Source organism: Neopsephotus bourkii, unplaced genomic scaffold (genome assembly GCF_033783945.1).
Source record: "Neopsephotus bourkii isolate Nb327-2 ecotype Australia unplaced genomic scaffold, CSIRO-AGI_Nbou_v1 NB_346, whole genome shotgun sequence".
NCBI lineage: Eukaryota > Metazoa > Chordata > Aves > Psittaciformes > Psittacidae > Neopsephotus > Neopsephotus bourkii.
The window spans coordinates 2,261,974-2,276,341 of record NW_026900852.1 but is presented as its reverse complement, the minus strand read 5'-3'; the positions used below and the strand labels follow the sequence as shown (position 1 = coordinate 2,276,341).

The 14,368-nt window shown below is 66.5% G+C and overlaps 3 protein-coding genes across 3 annotated transcripts; 1 reads left to right on the top strand and 2 right to left on the bottom strand.

Annotated features, from left to right (window-relative positions):
• Positions 1-1,804: 1,804 nt before the first annotated feature.
• LOC133209581 (probable ATP-dependent RNA helicase DDX56) lies at positions 1,805-2,888 on the bottom strand (the record flags this gene model as incomplete). The annotated part of the gene is made up of 2 exons (XM_061348283.1): positions 2,798-2,888; positions 1,805-1,984 (listed from the first exon to the last, which is right to left on the bottom strand). Coding segments are annotated over exons 1-2 (249 nt in total), but the record flags the coding sequence as incomplete, so codon positions are not given.
• Positions 2,889-2,980: 92 nt separating this feature from the next.
• TMED4 (transmembrane p24 trafficking protein 4) lies at positions 2,981-4,431 on the bottom strand. Its single transcript, XM_061348164.1, has 5 exons — positions 4,236-4,431; positions 4,040-4,140; positions 3,539-3,664; positions 3,318-3,464; positions 2,981-3,229 (listed from the first exon to the last, which is right to left on the bottom strand). Exons 1-5 carry the CDS (start codon positions 4,414-4,416, stop codon positions 3,080-3,082), a joined length of 705 nt encoding a protein of 234 aa, XP_061204148.1. The 5' UTR covers positions 4,417-4,431; the 3' UTR covers positions 2,981-3,079.
• A 332-nt stretch (positions 4,432-4,763) lies between these two features.
• LOC133209580 (interleukin-1 family member 10-like) lies at positions 4,764-6,662 on the top strand. Its single transcript, XM_061348282.1, has 3 exons — positions 4,764-4,956; positions 5,052-5,176; positions 6,399-6,662. The coding sequence occupies exons 1-3, from the start codon at positions 4,869-4,871 to the stop codon at positions 6,660-6,662; spliced, it is 477 nt and encodes a 158-aa protein (XP_061204266.1). The 5' UTR covers positions 4,764-4,868.
• Positions 6,663-14,368: the final 7,706 nt, after the last annotated feature.

The window sequence follows — 14,368 nt, the reverse complement described above, 5'->3', positions numbered from 1 at the left end:
TCACACAGTATCGCACAGTATCACACAGTATCACACAGTATCACACAGTATCACACAGTATCGCACAGTATCGCACAGTATTGCACAATATGACACACTATCACACAGTATCGCACAGTATCGCACAGTATCGGACAGTATCGGACAGTATCGCACAGTATCACACAGTATCGCACAGTATCGCACAGTATCGCACAATATCGCACAGTATCGCACAGTATCACACAGTATCACACAGTATCGCACAGTATCGCACAGTATCGCACAGTATCGCACAGTATCACACTATCACACAGTATCGCACAGTATCACACAATATCGCACAGTATCACACAATATCGTATAGTATCACACAGTATCGGACAGTATCGCACAGTATCGCACAGTATCGGACAGCATCGCACGGTATCGCACGGTATCGCACTATCACACGGTATCGCACTATCACATGGTATCGCACAGTATCGCACAGTATCGCACAGTATCGCACAGTATCACACTATCACACAGTATCACACAGTATCACAGTATCGCACAGTATCGCACAGTATCACAGTATCGCACAGTATCGGACAGTATCGCACAGTATCGCACAGTATCGCACAGTATCGCACAGTATCGCACAGTATCGGACAGTATCGCACAGTATCGCACAGTATCGGACAGTATCGCACAGTATCGCACAGTATCGCACAGTATCGCACAGTATCGCACAGTATCACACAGTATCACACAGTATCGCACAGTATCGCACAGTATCGGACAGTATCGCACAGTATCGCACAGTATCGCACAGCATCGCACAGTATCACACAGTATCACACAGTATCACACAGTATCGCACAGTATCGCACAGTATCGCACAGTATCGGACAGTATCGGACAGTATCGCACAGTATCGCACAGTATCGCACAGCATCGGACAGCATCGGACAGTATCGCACAGTATCGCACAGTATCGGACAGTATCGCACAGTATCGCACAGTATCGCACAGTATCGCACAGTATCGCACAGTATCGCACAGTATCGCACAGTATCGGACAGTATCGGACAGTATCGCACAGTATCACACAGTATCGCACAGTATCGCACAGTATCGCACAGTATCGCACAGTATCGCACAGTATCGCACAGCATCGCACAGTATCGCACAGTATCGGACAGTATCGCACAGTATCGCACAGTATCGCACAGTATCGCACAGTATCGCACAGTATCGGACAGTATCGCACAGCATCGCACAGTATCGCACAGTATCGCACAGTATCGCACAGTATCGCACAGTATCGCACAGTATCGCACAGTATCGGACAGTATCGCACAGCATCGCACAGTATCGCACAGTATCGCACAGTATCGCACAGTATCGGACAGTATCGCACAGCATCGCACAGTATCACACTATCACACAGTATCGCACAGTATCGGACAGTATCGCACAGTATCGGACAGTATCGCACAGTATCGCACGGTATCGCACTATCACACGGTATCGCACGGTATCGCACGATATCGCATGGTATCGCACAGTATCGCACGGTATCGCACAGTATCACACTATCACACGGTATCGCACGGTATCGCACGGCATCGCACGGCATCGGACAGTATCGAACAGCATCGGACAGCATCGCACAGTATCGCACAGTATCACACAGTATCGGACAGCATCCCACAATATGACACAGTATCACACAGTCTGACACAGTCTGAACCACTCCAACACCCAACCATGTAGCCCCATGCCCCACATTTCCCCCCACGCCCCACAGATCCCCCCCCTCCCCGTGTCCCCCCCCTGCCCCCCGCTCCCCGCTCACCTCCCTGGCGCTCAGCAGCCGCTGCAGCACCCCCAGTCCGTAGGCCCCCGTTTTGCCGGACCCGGTCCTGGCGCGCACCAGCAGGTCCCGGCCCTCCAGCGCCAGCGGAATGGCCTCGGCCTGGATGGACGTGGGGGAGCCCCAGCCCAGCTCCGCCACCGCCTGCGGGGCCGCCCGGCCGTCACCCTCCTGCTCCGGGACTCACCCCGTGAAGGACCCCGGTACCGAACCCCACCAGTACCGAACCCCCCCCCGGTACTGACCCACCGGTACCGATTCCCCGGTACCGGACCCCCCCCGGTCAGGAACCCCCCCCAGGTACCGAATCCCCCCCCCCGATACCGACACCCCCCTGTACCGAACCCCCCCGATACCGAAACCCCGGTACCGACCACCCCTGTACTGAATCCCCCCGGTACTGACCCCACCGATACCGACCTCCCCGGTACTGACCCCTTCCGGTACCAGCCCCTCCGGTACCGAACTCCCCCCGTTACCGACCCCCCCCCACGGTACCGAACCCCCCCGCTACCGACCTCCCCTGTACCGACCCCCCCCCTGTACCGACCCCCCCGATACCGACCCCCCCCCGATACCGAACCCCCCCGGCTCCTCAGACCCTCCCAGTGCCCCGAACCCCGCTGTCCCCCCCCTCATTCCACAGCAGTGACCCCAACCCTTCAGTGCCCCCCAAGCCCTGGCTGTACCCCATATCCCCCCCATGGCCTCATGCCCCACCCCCAGGCACCCCAAACGCTCTCAATGGGCTCCCCCCCCAAAGGACCCCGCTCTCCGGTTCCCCCCACACTGCCGGGTCCCGGTGCCCTCCTGTCCCCCCGGTGACCAATGGATTGCTCGGTACCGGCCCTTTACGGCCTCCCTCACCCGCAGGGACCCCCGAGCCCCCTCCCCACCGTGGCTGCCCCCACCCCGGGTCCGATCCCGATCCCGATCCCGGTCCCGGTCCCTCCGCACCCGCAGGAGCCGCGGGTCCAGCCCCATGTGCTCGAACCGCGCCACCGGCCCTTCCGCCGCCGCCGCCATGCTGGCCTCCCGCTCACCACCGACACCCGCCGCGCGCCCAGAGCGGCCTCGGCGCCGCACCGCCCCCTGGCGGTGGAGGACTGAGCACCCCCCCCCATTAAAACCGCACCAATGGACCCCAAAACCGCTTTATTTCCTCCCAAAACGGCAGCGCGGACCCCCCCAACCCCATCCCGCTGTGGGAGCCCCCCCCCAGGGGAGTGCTTGGGGGCTCTACACCAGCTTCTTGGCCTCGAAGAAGCTCTTGAGGTGCCTCATCTGCCAGATGCCGGTGAGGATGAGGATGATGGTCTGGGCGATGGACCACCACAGCACCCGCTGGTTCGTGCTCTCGCTCGTCATGCGGAACCGCTCCTCCCGGTACTGCGGGCCGGGAACAGAGCGTGGGCTGGAGTCACGGGATGGGGAAAGCGGGGTCCGTCCCCCCCAACCCCTGCACCCCGCTCCTCACCCGCTGGTAGTTCTGCTCCTTCTGGATCTGCTCCACTTGGTCCAGCAGCTGCCGGGCGCGGAGCTGCAGCTCCGTCAGCTTGTCCTTAGCGGCGATCTCGGGGTAGTTGTTGGTGTGCTCCCCCACCTGGATGTCGAGGTGCACCCGCTGCGGGGCACAGGGGGTCAGGGTGCGCCGGTACCCCCCGCCTCGGGGTGTCCCCATCCCCGGCCCCCACTCACCAGCTTGCCGCCGGCGAACAGCGCCATGCGGGTGGAGTTGGAGTGGAGGCAGATCTGGTGCTCCCCCGGCGTGTGCGACGTGAAGGTGAAGCGGCCCTCGGAGCCGTACTGTCGCGACAGCACCACCTGCACCGCGACACTGCACCCGCTGCCGAGGCACCCGCAGGGACACCCCCACGCCCACCCTGCAGGCACCCCAATGATGGGCACCCAAGCACCCCAACCACCACCCACCTTCCTTTGCAAGCACCCCAGGGACCCCCTCCCCTCGTTCAAAGGCACCCCAGGGACATCCCCCCCATGGGTACCCCTGCACCCCAAGGGCAATCTGCTGCCTGCCAGCACCCAGGGACACCCTGTGCAGAACCAAAGGCACCCCGGGGACCCCCCCAAGGCCTACATTGGACCCCAGGGTTCCCCTGCCCTGGCTCAAAGGCACGCCAGGGACCCCCGCACCCCATGGGTGCCCCACGCACACCAAGGCCTCCCCCCCGTACTCACTTTGCCGTCGGGGTCCTTCACCTCCACGTGCATGCCCAGCCCCGGCGTGGACGGCAGGAACGACTCCGACTGCTTGTCCCAGAGCTGCGTCCGGTAATTCCCTGCGGACAGGCCGGGATCGGACCGGGGCCGGGACCGGAGCCATCCCCCGCGGATGGGGCCCTCCCCCCCGGCCGCCGGGGCCCCCCGCCCGCACCGATGACCATGGTCTCGTCCGGGATCTCCTCGATGAAGCAGCGCTTCTCGGTCTCGCCGATGTGGAAGTACAGCCCCTGCCCGCCCCACGCCAGCACCAGAGCCACCACCGCGGCCCGCAGCGCCCCGCCGCCCGCCATGACCAGCGCCGCTCGCACTGCGCATGCGCAGCCCCTCCCCATTGACACATCCACGCTCCGGTGGCGCAGCGAGGAGAGCGCTGCTCCTCCAGCTCAAACATCGCGAGTTCGAATCCCGCCCGCGCCCCCTCCGACGGCAGCGCTGTCCCCCGGTTCTGTCCCATCCCCGCCGTGTCCCCCGCCCCGCGGTGGGGCGGAACCAGCGCTTCCCCCTCCGCCAGCGCTGTGGCAACAGCTCCGCCGCCTCCTCCTTCCTTCCGCGCCCCATGGGTGAGCGCGGACCCCCGGGAGCGGGAGGCGGCGGCGGGGCCCTGGCGCTCAAACCCGCGCTGCCCCTCGCCCCCCTCCTCCTCTGTCCCCGCGCAGAGCCCGAAGCCCCCGCGCCCGCCCCGCGGCCCCGCGCAGTGCTCCGGTACCGGTGAGTGGCGCTGCGGGCGCGGCCCCGCGCGGGGCGGGGCGGGGGGGGGCAGCGGTGTCCGCGCTGTCCCCGCAGGATGCGCGACTTGGACCACAAGAGCCTTTACCTGCGCGACGGGCGGCTCCTGGCCGGGCACCTGCAGGGCGCCAACGCGGCGCGGGAAGGTGAGGGGGGGCCCTGCGGGGGGGGGGGGACCCGGGCACCGATGGGGACCCCCCCTGGAGCGCGCCCTGACGCGGGGCGGGGGGGGTGGCCCCAGAGGAGGTGTTTTGGGTGCCCAACCGCGCCTTCGCGCCCGCCCGGCTGCCCCTCGTCATGGGCATCCAGAACGGGTCCCGGTGCCTCGCCAGCGCCCCCGGGCCCCGGCCCAGCCTGAGCCTGCAGGTGAGCCAGAGCCAGCGGGGGAGCGCGGGGGCAGCAACGGGGATGGGGGCATCCGTGGGGGCATCAGTGGGGATGGGGATATCGATGGGGATGGGGATAGCAATGGGATGGGGGCATCCATGTTGATGGGGTCATCATGGGGATACCAAAGGGATGGGGACATCAATGGGGATATCATTGGGGATGGGGATATCGATGGGGACACCATGGGGGCACCAATGGGGATGGGGGCATCCATGGGGATGGGAATATCGATGGGATGGGGACACCAATAGGATGGAGACATCAATGGAGATATCATTGGGGATGGGGATATTGATGGGGACACCAATGGGGGCACCAATGGGGATGGGGGCATCTTGGGGATACCAAGGGGTGGGGACATCAATGGGGACATCATTGGGAATGGGGATATCGATGGGGACACCAATGGGATGGGGGCATCCATGAGGATGGGAACACCATGGGGATACCATGGGGATGGGGACACCAATGGGATGGGGACATCAATGGGGACACCACTGAGATGGGGACACCACGGGGATGGGGACATCAGTGGGGACACCACAGGGATGGGGAAATCAATGGGGACACCAATGGGATGGGCACACCAATGGGCATGGAGACACCACAGGGATGGGGACATCAATGGGGACACCAAAGGGATGGGGATATCGATGGGGATGGGGACACAAAGAGATGGTAACACCATGGGGACACTGCTGGAACACGGGGACATCATTGGGCGCGGGGACATTGATGGCGACATCATTGGGGATGGGGTATTGATGGGGACACCATGGGGGCACCAACGGGATGGGGGCATCCACGCAGATGAGGACACCAATGGGGATGGGGATATCGATGGGGACACCAATGGGATGGGGGCATCCATGGGGATGAAGACACCAATGGGGATGGGGACATCATGGGGACACCTTGGGGAAGGAGCACCAGGGGGCCCCAAAGGGATGAGGACCCAATGGGGAGGGAGGGGGGGGCAACACGGGGATGAGGATACCAAAGAGACGGGGACAGCGCGGGGACAGCGCGGGGCTGGGGACACCGATGGGGCCGTGAAAGGGACGGGGACGCCCTGGGGAGGGGGCACCCCGGGGCTGGGGCTCTCGCGGTCCCCCCTTTCCCCAACGCCGCTGCCCGGGGCTGTCCCGGTCCCATCCCGGTCCCGTCCCGGTGCCGCCCCGTGCCGGTGCCGCCGCAGGACGCCGACATCCGGGAGCTGCCCCGCGCCGGGCCGGCCTCGGCCGCCTTCACCTTCTTCCGCTCGTACCGGGCCGGGCTCTGGCGCTTCGAGTCGGCCGCGAACCCCGGCTGGTTCCTGTGCACCTCGGCGCGGGGCCACCAGCCCCTGGGGCTCTCCCGGAGCCACGATCCCAGCACCCGCCTCGACTTCTACTTCAGCGCCGCCGAGGGCCCGGAGCCCGGCACCGGGGACAGGGACCGGGACCCCCCCCTCCCCCGGTGACCCCCGGTGACGCCGCGGGGCAATAAAGCTGCCGAGGGCACCGGTCCCGTGTCGGGGGCTCCGCGGCTCCTTCTCCATCCGCGGCGTGTCCCGACCGGCACCGGGGGACGGGAACGGGGATCACGGGGTGGGGATGGGGCCAGCGGAGGGAAGGGGGAATACGGGGACAGGGACACGGGGGGAAGGGACAGGGGGGCATTGCAGGGACATGGGCATGGGGACGGGGGACACAGGGATGTCTGGGGGCAGGTTTATGGGGACACGGGGATATACGGGGACCTGCGGGCATCGCAGGGACAGGGGGATGCGGCGCACAGGGACATGGAGGGACACAAGAATGCGGGGACCCAAAGCAAGGGAGAATCGCGGGGACCTGGGGATGGGGACACGGGGCCCCGGCACCGGGGGCAGTGGAGGGGACACCGGAGACCCGAGGGGACACCGGGACCTGGCGGGACACGGGCACCGGGGGAGGTTTCACCAGCACCGGCCCAGCCCGAACCGGTACCGGGCGAGGCCAGGGCCGGGCTCCGCTCCCCCGCTCCGTAAGAGCCGGAGCCAGGGCCCGGGACAGGCTCGGGAGCGCGGGGGAACATCCGGAACCGCCCGGTCGGGAACGAGCCGGGTCCTGCCCGGCAGCGGCTGCAGCGCGGTCAGTCTGGAGCCGAGTGAGAGCAGCGGGCGGGGAGGGGGAACGGGGTGGGGATGGGATGGGGATGGGATGGGGATGGGGATGGGGACGAGATGGGATGGGGATGGGATGGGGATGGGATGGGGATGGGATTGGGACGGGATGAGGTGGGGATGGGATGGTCCCATCCCTCCCCCGGGATGTGGCACCAGCGGCGCCCGCCCTCACCCCAACCTGTCCCTGTCCTCCCCGTGCAACAGCGGGGCCGAGGGGGACCCCAGGAGCGGCCCCGGCCCCTGCAGCACCCGATGGGGGTCTCACATCCCCATCCCCACATCCCTGTGACGTCCCCATGTCCCTGTGCACCCCTGACTTCCCCGTGTCCCCCCTCCCCACGTTCCAGTGCTGCCCTCATGCACCCCCCATGTCCGTGCCCCCCCCATGTCCGCACGCCCCCCTCCCATTTGTAGTCCCCGTGTCCCTGCCGTGTCCCCTGCACCCCCATGCCCCTGACACCCCCCGTGCCCCCCCCGCTCCCCGCAGAGCCCAACCCGGCCCTGTCCTGCAGGGGTTGAGGCAGCGGCGCTGCTGGAGGCGACCCCCGGCGGGGCCATGGGGGGCAATGAAGGGATGGAACCGGCGGGGGTTGGGGGGGGCGGGATCAGGACATTGGGGGCGTGGCCACATCAAGGGCGGGGCCGGGAGGGGCGGGGCCAGCTGCAGACACGCCCCGCGCCGCGAGCCGGCGGTGCCGGTAAGGGGGGGGTGGGGGGGAAGGGAGGGACCCGGAGACCCCCGAGCCCGTGGGGCCCCCCCGTGACCTCTGCGTGCCCCAAGGCCCCTGGGGTCACCCCGCACCCCCCGGGGTCACCCCCCCAAATCCCCGCGGGGGTTCCCCATTGACCTCCCCCCCCCTCCCCGAGTCCCCTTCGCAGCCTTTGGGGTCCCCCCCCCTCCTTTAGGACCCCCCCGGAACCCCCCCTCCCTTTCCCCGTTCCCCTTCCCCCGGTGCTGCCTTCCCCGGTGCCTGCTCTGGGGCTGAGCCGCGCTGCGCCCGACGCGGAAGCGATTTGTGGGGCGCTGCCCCCAGCCCGGCTCCTGCCCGGGGGGGTCCCCGCGGTTGCTGCCCCCCCTCGGAGGTGCCCCCCGACCCCCCCCGTGCCCCGGGCACTTCCTCCCCCTCCTTCCTCTTCCTCTTCTGGTCCCTCCCCCCCCCCCCCCGGGTCCTCTTCCTCTTTCCATCTCCCCCCTCCCTTCTTCCTCCTTTCCCCTCCCCCCCCGCAGCCCCCTCTCAACCCTGTCCCCCCCCCCCCAGCGCTGGCACCGGCCATGGGGCTGCCGGGGACCCCCAACAGCACCAACAGCACCAGCAGCACCAGTGACCCCAGCACCAGCGACCCCAGCACCAGCAGCACCAGTGACCCCAGCACCAGCAGCACCAGTGACCCCAGCACCAGCAGCACCAGCAGCACCAGTGACCCCAGCACCAGCAGCACCAGTTACCCCAGCACCAGCAGCACCAGTGACCCCAGCACCAGCAGCACCGGTAACCCCAGCACCAGCACCAGTGACCCCAACACCACCAGCACCAGTGACCCCAGCACCAGTGACCCCAGCACCAGCAGCACCAGTGACCCCAGCACCAGCAGCACCAGTAACCCCAGCACCAGTGACCCCAGCACCAGCAGCACCAGTGACCCCAGCACCAGGGTCCTGGCTGCCCAGGACGCCATCGTCTTCTCAGGGGTGGGTGCTGAAGGGGGGCCCCCCCCGGCCACAGACATCAAGGTCTCGCCCGTGCCCATGCCCATGGATGAGAACATCTCCCACCAGCACCAAGCCCATGGACCCACAGCCGGGAGCCTCTTCCCCGTGTCCATGGGTGGGAGCATCCCACAGGAGCACCCCGGCCGCATCCCCATGGACCGGAGCATCCCCCCCGTGTCCCTGCGCTGGGATTGGAGCATCCCATGGGAGCGGGAGCCAATCCCTGACCCCACATGGCCCAAGCCCACGTGCACAGAGGAGACCAAGACATCGATGTCCATGGCCCCGGGTGGGAGCATCCCACAGGAGCGCGTGCCCAAGGATGGGGGCATCTCCCCCAGCTCCATGCCCAAGGATGGGGGCATCTCCCCCAGCTCCATGCCCAAGGATGGGGGCATCTCCCCCAGCTCCATGCCCAAGGATGGGGGCATCTCCCCCAGCTCCATGCCCAAGGATGGGGGCATCTCCCCCAGCTCCATGCCCATGGATGGGGGCATCTCCCCCAGCTCCATGCCCAAGGATGGGGGCATCTCCCCCAGCTCCATGCCCAAGGATGGGGGCATCTCCCCCAGCTCCATGCCCATGGATGGGGGCATCTCCCCCAGCTCCATGCCCATGGGTGCCAGCTCCTTGCTCCAGCACCGGGCGCCCGATGGCAGTGATGATGAGGATGATGCTGATGAAGGCACCGACAGCGGCTCTGAGGAGGACGAGGATGAAGATGAGGAGGAGGAGGAGCCCCATTTCCACACCAATCCCCTGTTCCAGAGCCCCCCCCGGCCCCCAGACCCGGAGCTCGGTGCCCCCCTGGCTCTGCCCCACAGCTCTGGGCACCCCCCTGGGCTGCGGCTGCAATGGGGGGGCTGGGACCCCCCTGGGCCCCTGACACCCACAGACCCCCCTCATAGACCCCCCAGCCCCATAACACCCATAGAGCTCCCCCATAGACCCTCCAGCCCCATAACACCCATAGAGCCCCCCATAGACCCCCCAGCCCCATAACACCCATAGAGCCCCCCCATAGACCCCCCATCCCCATAACACCCATAGAGCCCCCCCATAGACCCCCTATCCCCATAACACCCATAGAGCCCCCCCATAGCCCCCCCAGCCCCACAACCCCCATAGACCCCTCCCAGCCCCCCCCCAGCCCCACAGCTGCCCCACAGCAGCCGCTGGGAGAGGGGTCCCCGCCCCCCTCCCCCCCTCGGGGTTCCCCCATCCCGGGCCATGGCTCTGCCCCGGGGCCCCCCCCCGCGCCCCCCCCTGCGCAGGAGCTGCCCCCCGAGACGGGCGCGGAGCCCCCGCCCAGCGCCCAGGGGTGAGGCCCCGGCCCCGCCCCCCCGGAACCCCCCCCGAGCTCCGCCCCCCCCGTTCCCCCCCCTCCCGACCCCCCCCATCCCTTCTCGACCCCTTCCCCCCCAACCCCCCCTCCCCGTTTCTGCCCCCCGCCCCCCCATTCCCCCCCCATTGCCCCCCCCCAATTCCATCCCATTCCCTCCCTTCCCGACCCCTCGGCCATGCCCCCCCCGGGACCCCCAAACCCCCCCCCCCGAGCTCTGCCCTTCCCCTTCCCCCCCACCCCCAACCCCCTTGCCCCCATCCCCTTCTCCCCCATCCCCCCCACAGTTAAGGCCCCTCCATCCCTTTCCGAGGCCCCCCAACCCCCCCGCCCCCTCCATCCCCCCATTGCCCCCCAATTCCACCCCTTTCCCTCCCTTCCCGCCCCCCCAACCCCGCTCTGCTCCATCTGCCCCCATTGTCCCCCCTCCCCCCCATTCCCTCCCTCCCCCCCCCGCTCCGTTCCCCCCCCCCAACGCGCGCTCCCGCTGCAGGAGCCCCCCGGAGGGGTCCCTCGCGCACGCGCGCCTCCTGGCTTCGCGCCTCTTCCGCCTCGACGGCGTCCGCAGGTCGGAGGTGGCCGCGTTCCTGCGCCGCGGGTGAGGGGGGGGCCATGGGGGGGGCTCGGGGGGGGCCGCGTCCGGGCCCCGGCCCCGGCTCCGGCTCCAGCTCAGCCCCGCCCCCCCCAGGGACGGGTTCAGCGCGATGGTGGCGCGGGAGTACCTGGAGTGGTTCCAGTTCGGGGGGCAGGGGCTGGACCAGGCCCTGAGGTAGAGATGGGGGGGGAGAGAGGGGGGGGGGATGGGGATGGAGGGGGGCGGGGGGTGAATGGGGGGGATTGGGGTGAATGGGGGCTGGTTTGGGGTGAATGGGGGTGGGTTTGGGGTGAATTGGGGATGGTTTGGGGTGAATTGGGGATGGTTTGGGGTGAATTGGGGCAGGCTTGGGGTGAATGGGGGAGGGTTTGGGGTGAATGGGGGTTGGTTTGGGGTGAATGGGGTCACTTATGGGGTGAATGGGGTCACTTATGGGGTGAATGGGGTCACTTATGGGGTGAATGGGGTCAGGTTTGGGTGAAGGGGGTGGGGTGAATGGGGTCAGGTTTGGGGTGAATGGGGTCAGGTTTGGGGTGCAGGGGTCAGGTTTGGGGTCCCGGGGTCAGGTTTGGGGTGAATGGGGTCAGGTTTGGGGTCCCGGGGTCAGGTTTGGGGTGAATGGGGTCAGGTTTGGGGTGAATGGGGTTGGTTTTGGGGTCCCGGGGTCAGGTTTGGGGTGAAGGGGTCTGGTTTGGGGTCCCGGGGTCTGGTTTGGGGTGAATGGGGTCAGGTTTGGGGTCCCGGGGTCAGGTTTGGGGTGAATGGGGTCAGGTTTGGGGTGAATGGGGTCAGGTTTGGGGTGAATGGGGTCAGGTTTGGGGTCCCGGGGTCAGGTTTGGGGTGAATGGGGTCAGGTATGGGGTCCCGGGGTCAGGTTTGGGGTCCGGGGTCAGGTTTGGGGTGAATGGGGTCAGGTTTGGGGTCCCGGGGTCAGGTTTGGGGTCCCGGGGTCCGGTTTGGGGTCCCGGGGTCAGGTTTGGGGTAATGGGGTCAGGTTTGGGGTCGGGGTGTCAGGTTTGGGGTGAATGGGGTCAGGTTTGGGGTCCCGGGGTCAGGTTTGGGGTCCCGGGGTCAGGTTTGGGGTCCGGGGTCAGGTTTGGGGTGAATGGGGTCAGGTTTGGGGTCCCGGGGTCAGGTTTGGGGTCCCGGGGTCAGGTTTGGGGTGGGCAGGTTTGGGGTCCCGGGGTCAGGTTTGGGGTGAATGGGGTCAGGTTTGGGGTCCCGGGGTCAGGTTTGGGGTCCCGGGGTCAGGTTTGGGGTCCCGGGGTCAGGTTTGGGGTCCCGGGGTCAGGTTTGGGGTCCCGGGGTCAGGTTTGGGGTCCCGGGGGTGTTGCTCTGTGTCAGTGCCGGTCTCTCCCCCCCCAGGAGCTTCCTGCGGGCGCTGGCGCTGTCGGGGGAGACGCAGGAGCGGGAGCGCGTCCTCGGGCACTTCTCGCGGCGCTTCCAGCACTGCAACCCCGGAGCCTTCCCCTCGCCCGGTGAGACCCCGGCACACAGGGGGACACAGGGACCAATAGGGACACATAGGGACACACAGGGACACACAGAGACACATAGAGGGCCATAGAGACCCACAGAGACCTATAAGAGAGCCATTGCACCCATAGAGACCAACAGGGACCCATAGACACTCATAACACCCATAGGCACCCATTGACACCCACAGCACCCATAGACAGACACCCATAGACATGCGTAGCAGCCATACAGTCATAGACGTTCATAGCACCCATAGACAACCATAGAAACCCATGAACACATATAGCACCCATAGAGATCCATAGAGATCCACAGAGATCCATAGACTTCCATAGACACTCATAGGACTCATAGCACCCATAGATACCCATAGACACTCATAGAGATCCATAGACTTCCAGACACCCATAGCACCCATAGATACCCGTAGCTCTCATAGAGATCCATAGACACCCATAGCACTCATAGAGATCTGTAGACTTCCGTAGACACCCATAGCACCCATAGACACCCATAGCACTCATAGAGATCTGTAGACTTCCATAGACACCCATAGCACCCATAGACACCCATAGCACTCATAGAGATCTGTAGGCTTCCGTAGACACCCATAGCACTCATAGAGATCCATAGACACCCATAGCACCCATAGGCACCCATAGCACTCATAGACATCCATAGACTTCCATAGACAGCCATAGCACTCATAGAGATCTGTAGACTTCCATAGACACCCCTAGCACCCATAGCACTCATAGCATCCATAGCACCCATAAACACCCATAGACACTCATAGAGATCCATAGACTTCCATAGACACCCATAGCACTCATAGCATCCATAGCACCCATAGACACCCATAGACACCCATAGCACTCATAGCACCCATAGCACCCATAGACACCCATAGATACCCCAAGCCCCACACACTCCCCTGCAGCCCCCCCATGCCTTAGCTCCCCCCCCCCCTCCCAGCTCTGGGCCCCCCCCCTTGGCCCCCATTGGCACTGATGGGGCCGGGCGCCCTCCCTGGGGGCTCCCCCCGCTGCCCCCCCAGACGCGGTTCACTCCCTGACCTGTGCCCTGATGCTGCTCAACACCGACCTCCACGGGCAGGTGAGGAGCGGGGGGGCCCCCCCGTGTGTGCCCTCCCCCCAAAGCGGGGTGCAGGGGGCAGCCCCCCCACGCCCCCTCCCCTGCAGCGCCTCGGCCGCCCCATGAGCAGCGCCCAGTTCGTGGCCAACCTGCGGGGGATGATGGACGGGGAGGACTTCCCCCGGCAGCAGCTCCAGGTGCGGGGGGGACAAGGGGGGGGGACGGCACCGCTGCGGCCCCGGAGCCCCCCCTGAGCCCCGGCTCCCCCCCAGGCTCTCTACGGCTCCATCCGCAGGGAGGCGCTGCCGTGGGCACGGTGAGTGCGGGGCTATGGGGCAGGGGGGGGGATGCTGATGGCCGTGATGCTGAGCCCCCCCCGTAGGGATGATGAGGATGGGCAGGAGGAGGAGGCCCCCCCCGGCCCCAGGAGCAGCGAATCCCGGCCGGAGCTGCCGGGGGGGGCCGCGGCCGTCACCCACCGGGGCTGCTTGGCCAGGAAGGTGCTGACCGAGGCCGACGGCAAAAGGAGTGAGTGGGGGGGGGTCCAGATTTGGGGTCCATTGGGGGGGGCAGCTTTGGGGCCTCAGCCCCTGCTGGGGTTAATGGGGGGGGGTGATTTTGGGCTCCGTTGGGGTCTGCAGGGGCACATTTGGGGGTGCCCATCCCGGGGGGGTCACAGCAGCGCAGCCATGGAGGGGGGGGCACGACCCGGGGGGTTCCCCTCGCCGGCTCCAGCCCCCCCGTTTGTGCCCCCCCCAGCGCCGTGGGGCAGACGCGGCTGGAAGCGCTTCGAGGCG